Genomic DNA, 3,998 nt, shown 5'->3' with positions numbered 1-3,998 from the left:
GGTGTGGGACATCTGTTGTTAGTTTGTTGGAACCTATTTTCTTATCAGTCAATAAGAAATAGATCTCCATAAAAATGTCAAATAGTGCACGCCGATGACAAGTCATCATAATGGTATATGAACAAATCACAACCATTAAAATCATCTTCATATAATTGATGTAATGGTGAACACAAACATTTTTTTTATATAGATGTTTAAAGACACATAAGAATGTATACGGTTTAGAAATATACATTTACATTCTTGACATAAATTACTGTGAACACTAATTTACTCATCTCCTAAATAATACAAACTGAGATTCACAACACGTCAATAGAGGTTGTCACCGGTACATCGTACTGCCGGCGGATCATCCACCACCATTGGAAGGATTTTATTACCCCTCACAAACAATAATAATTAATCGAACACATTAATTGATGAACTCCGTTATTGCATGATCTCCTCCGCACGTGCCGCTCCTCCTGCATCGACGACCCTACCGCGAACCGTAGAGTGAACCTCCTGCCGACCACCGTGTGCGCAAGGTAGGCCTTCCCCGAAATGTTGAGCCGGTCCATCAGGAGATGGTTCACCTCATCGGCCACTTCCTCTGTCATGGCTCCACATGCCCTGATTCTGAAGCATACCAAGGCGAAGTTCCTCGGCACTACAATCTCGAACCGGTCATCGGCACGGACAAGCTCCTCGAATGCTTTGGCCATAGCAACATCGCTTCGGATGTGCTCCTGAAGCTTGGTAGTGCCGTAGGTGCGCATCACCATCCACAACTTGAGCCCACGGAAGCGGCGGCCCACACCGACTTGCATGTCCTTGAGATCGGTGGCCATGCCGGACTCGGTAGCGTCGTTCTTCAGATACTCTGGGTTCATCTGTAGTGCGTCGGTGAGACGGTGCGTGTTGCGCACCCACAAGCAGGTGCAGTCAAGGCATGTGAGCAGCCACTTGTGCGGGCTCATACTGATGGAGTCCACATGCTCAACGCCATCGATATAGTGCCGAAACTCCGGACAGATGCAGGCGCTGCCAGCATAGGCAGCATCGACGTGGACCCATGCATTAAACATGGCTGCGACATCTGCAACTGCACCCACCGGGTCCACGGCGTTGGACGACGTGGTACCAACAGTGGCGCAGATGTATGTTGGCACGAGGCTGGCACGAAAGTCCGCATGCATGATCTCGAGCAACTTGGCCGGGTCGAGCCCGTAGTCAGTCTCCGGCCCGGTAGGGATGGATCGGAGGTTGGCAGGGTCAAAGTCGGTGAGGCGGCATGCCTTGAAGAACGTGGAGTGTGTCTGGTTGCTAGCGTACACCGTGAGCCTTGTGATGCGGTCCACGCCATTGGAGCCACTCCGGCGCAGCGCCGCATCACGTGCGGCAACCAGTGTGACGAGCATGGCCTCACTGGTGGTCCCAAGGATGACTCCGCCGCCGGTGCCATGCCCAGCGCTGGTGCGGTTCATGAAGCTAGCTGGCAGTCGCAGGAGCTGCGCGAGCCAGTCCAGCACGAGCACCTCCATCTCGGTGGCCGCAGGAGCCGCCTGCCACGTGAACCCCACGGTGTTCATGGCCGAGGCAATTAGCTCCCCTGCGATGGCTGCGGCGCTGTTGGTGGACGGGAAGAACGCGAAGAAGTTGGGGTTAGCCCAATGCATCATCCCGGGGACGACGGATGTCCTCAGCTCCTTCATGGTGACGTCAAAGGGAGCCGAGTGTTCTGGCGGGGACGCCATAAGCTCGTTCCGTAGGTAGCCTGGCTTGACGTCGGGGAGAACCGGCATGGACTCGATGCTGATGTAGTAATCCGTGATGAAGTCGGCGGCCTTGTAGAGGCATGCGCGCACGTCTTCTGGGTTGAGCGGCTGAAAGCTGCAACCTTCGACGCTGGCCGCCGGGTTTGTGTCGACGCTATCCATCGTCTTAGTGATGGATCTAATTAAGTTTGTTACCTTGTCGCGCGTGCGCTTGGATCGGGATGCAGCAAGAGATGGATGGTTGGTACGTCTTGTGCTCTGTGATGTTGCGGCCGGAGCGGATGTGCGAAGGCTTTATATGGGACGGAAGCCTCTACATATGTCGTCTCTCTTGATTGGCAGGGCGAATGCACTGGCCGACCGGGTGAAATATTGCGTCTTTGTGACACCCGCACCAACTACCACTCCGCACGTCGTCTTCTCTTCTGTCAACTCGGGTGCGCACCAGATTATATATGGAAAATGACCGTCCCCTTGAATATATCTCATACTCCCTTCATTTCATAATGTAGTGCTTCCTCTATCTCCGTGCTTCAACTTTGACCGTAAATTTAACTACCAAGATCAATTGCGCCGGGAGCAAAAATTATATCAGTGATTTTGTATTCGAAAGAAGTTTTCAATTATATAATTTTTTTCTCCGCCGCAGTTGGTCTCCTTGGTTAAATTTATGATCAAAGTTGAACATTGGGAAGCGTGGGCTCACTATATTTTGGAATGGAGGGAGTATATGACTTGATTTTTCACCAAAACGCCCATTTTTGCAAGAAATAAAAAAAGAGATCTGCATATTAATCATTGACGTGCAAACGGGACCCGTTCCCGTTCTTATGAGACTCGGTGTCCTGGTTGGGGATGTGTGGTGGTGGCAATGCCCCTTAGTAGGAATAATGTCTTTCATACTCCATCCCCGTCCTAATGATGCATATAGTATCGTCAGAGGGCGTGTGGAGGTGTGTCTTCGTCGGATCTTGCGGGATTTGGTTGGTGCTGGTCTCGATGGATCTGTTTCGATCCGGTCGTTGTTTGTCTCTGTTTGAGTGTTTACAGGTTTGATCCTTCTGATATACGACTTTCTTCATCGATGACGGCTGCTGCTATGATGCATTGTTCCTATGAGGCCGTAGTACGACGACTTCTCGCCTGTCTAATACAATAAGGTTTGCCCGGCTCCGTGAGGGGGGAGCGATCACGGCGGCACGCCTTCGACTCGCTCTAGTGTTTGTAGTCGTTGCTAGATGGCCCACAAACATGGTTATAATTTTTATTACCTCTCCATTTTTTGGAAGTTTCTCGTAAAAATAATCGTTCATGCACAAGTTGAATGAGTCATCTAAAAAAACTTTAAAGTTGCGCTTCCTCAGCGCCAAAAAACGGTCACTTGGCAGCAAGAACCACGCCACCACACCTCATTAAGAGACTCGTTTCAGGCTACCCTCTAGCTCCGCCGTGCCCTTGTTCGGCGGCCGGTTGCACCCCTCGAAGTGTTGAACCGGTCACCGAGGTAGAGTAGAACGTGGGACACGCACTAGCTCATGGGACTCAAGGCGCCGCCGTCGCCCACATCCTATTCTTCCTTGTTGGAGTCCAGAGCATTTAGAGTGTCGACGGATGTGAAATCGATGATGGATCCATCGTGGAAGGAGTCGGCGGCATCCACCACGACGAGGTTGCGGCACCCGGGTGGTTGTGCATCATACGCGGCCCCGGATAGTGCTACTCTGCCTCGCCAACATCCGCAGCCTCCCGCACACCATGCTTGCGTCGGACAACGCCCATGCGTTCACCTCCACCTCGACGCGCGCCAACGTAGCGGTTGCGCATCCGCCAACACGTTGGGACGCCAGACGGACCACACTGCCTTCGGTGAGGCAGCGTCGGCACACCTCGCACCAGATCCACGCGCCATCTGTGCGAACGCAATGTATTCCTTGTGGAAGGAGTCCGACCGCTCTCATCTGGCAGCCTCCTCCTGAGAGTGTTGTAGTGCCAGGCGAACGGCCATCTCCTCCTTATGGCTGCGTGGGACGATCTCCAGCCAACGGATCTGGAGGTATATGATTCGGATCCGCTGCCCGCCATGCCGGTGACGGTCGGAGATCGGCGAACGGGAGCTTGTGATCGGAGCGCAGTGGGTTGATGGGGAGTGGAGTGAAGGGGAATGCGGCTAGGATTTCATCCGAAGTGTGGATAGGGTTAACTTATGTGGGGCCGGATGGGCCAGCGTGAGCCTGA

The 3,998-nt window shown here is 52.8% G+C and overlaps 1 protein-coding gene across 1 annotated transcript; it reads right to left on the bottom strand.

Moving 5' to 3' along the window:
* Nucleotides 1-389: 389 nt before the first annotated feature.
* Nucleotides 390-1,925, bottom strand: LOC123101854 (tryptophan decarboxylase 1-like). Its single transcript, XM_044523119.1, has one exon. The coding sequence runs from the start codon at nucleotides 1,923-1,925 to the stop codon at nucleotides 390-392; it is 1,536 nt and encodes a 511-aa protein (XP_044379054.1).
* Between the last annotated feature and the right edge of the window lie 2,073 nt (nucleotides 1,926-3,998).

Source organism: Triticum aestivum, chromosome 5A, assembly GCF_018294505.1.
Source record: "Triticum aestivum cultivar Chinese Spring chromosome 5A, IWGSC CS RefSeq v2.1, whole genome shotgun sequence".
NCBI lineage: Eukaryota > Viridiplantae > Streptophyta > Magnoliopsida > Poales > Poaceae > Triticum > Triticum aestivum.
Note: the sequence above shows the minus strand (reverse complement) of the source record. Positions and strands in the feature narration are given on the sequence as shown.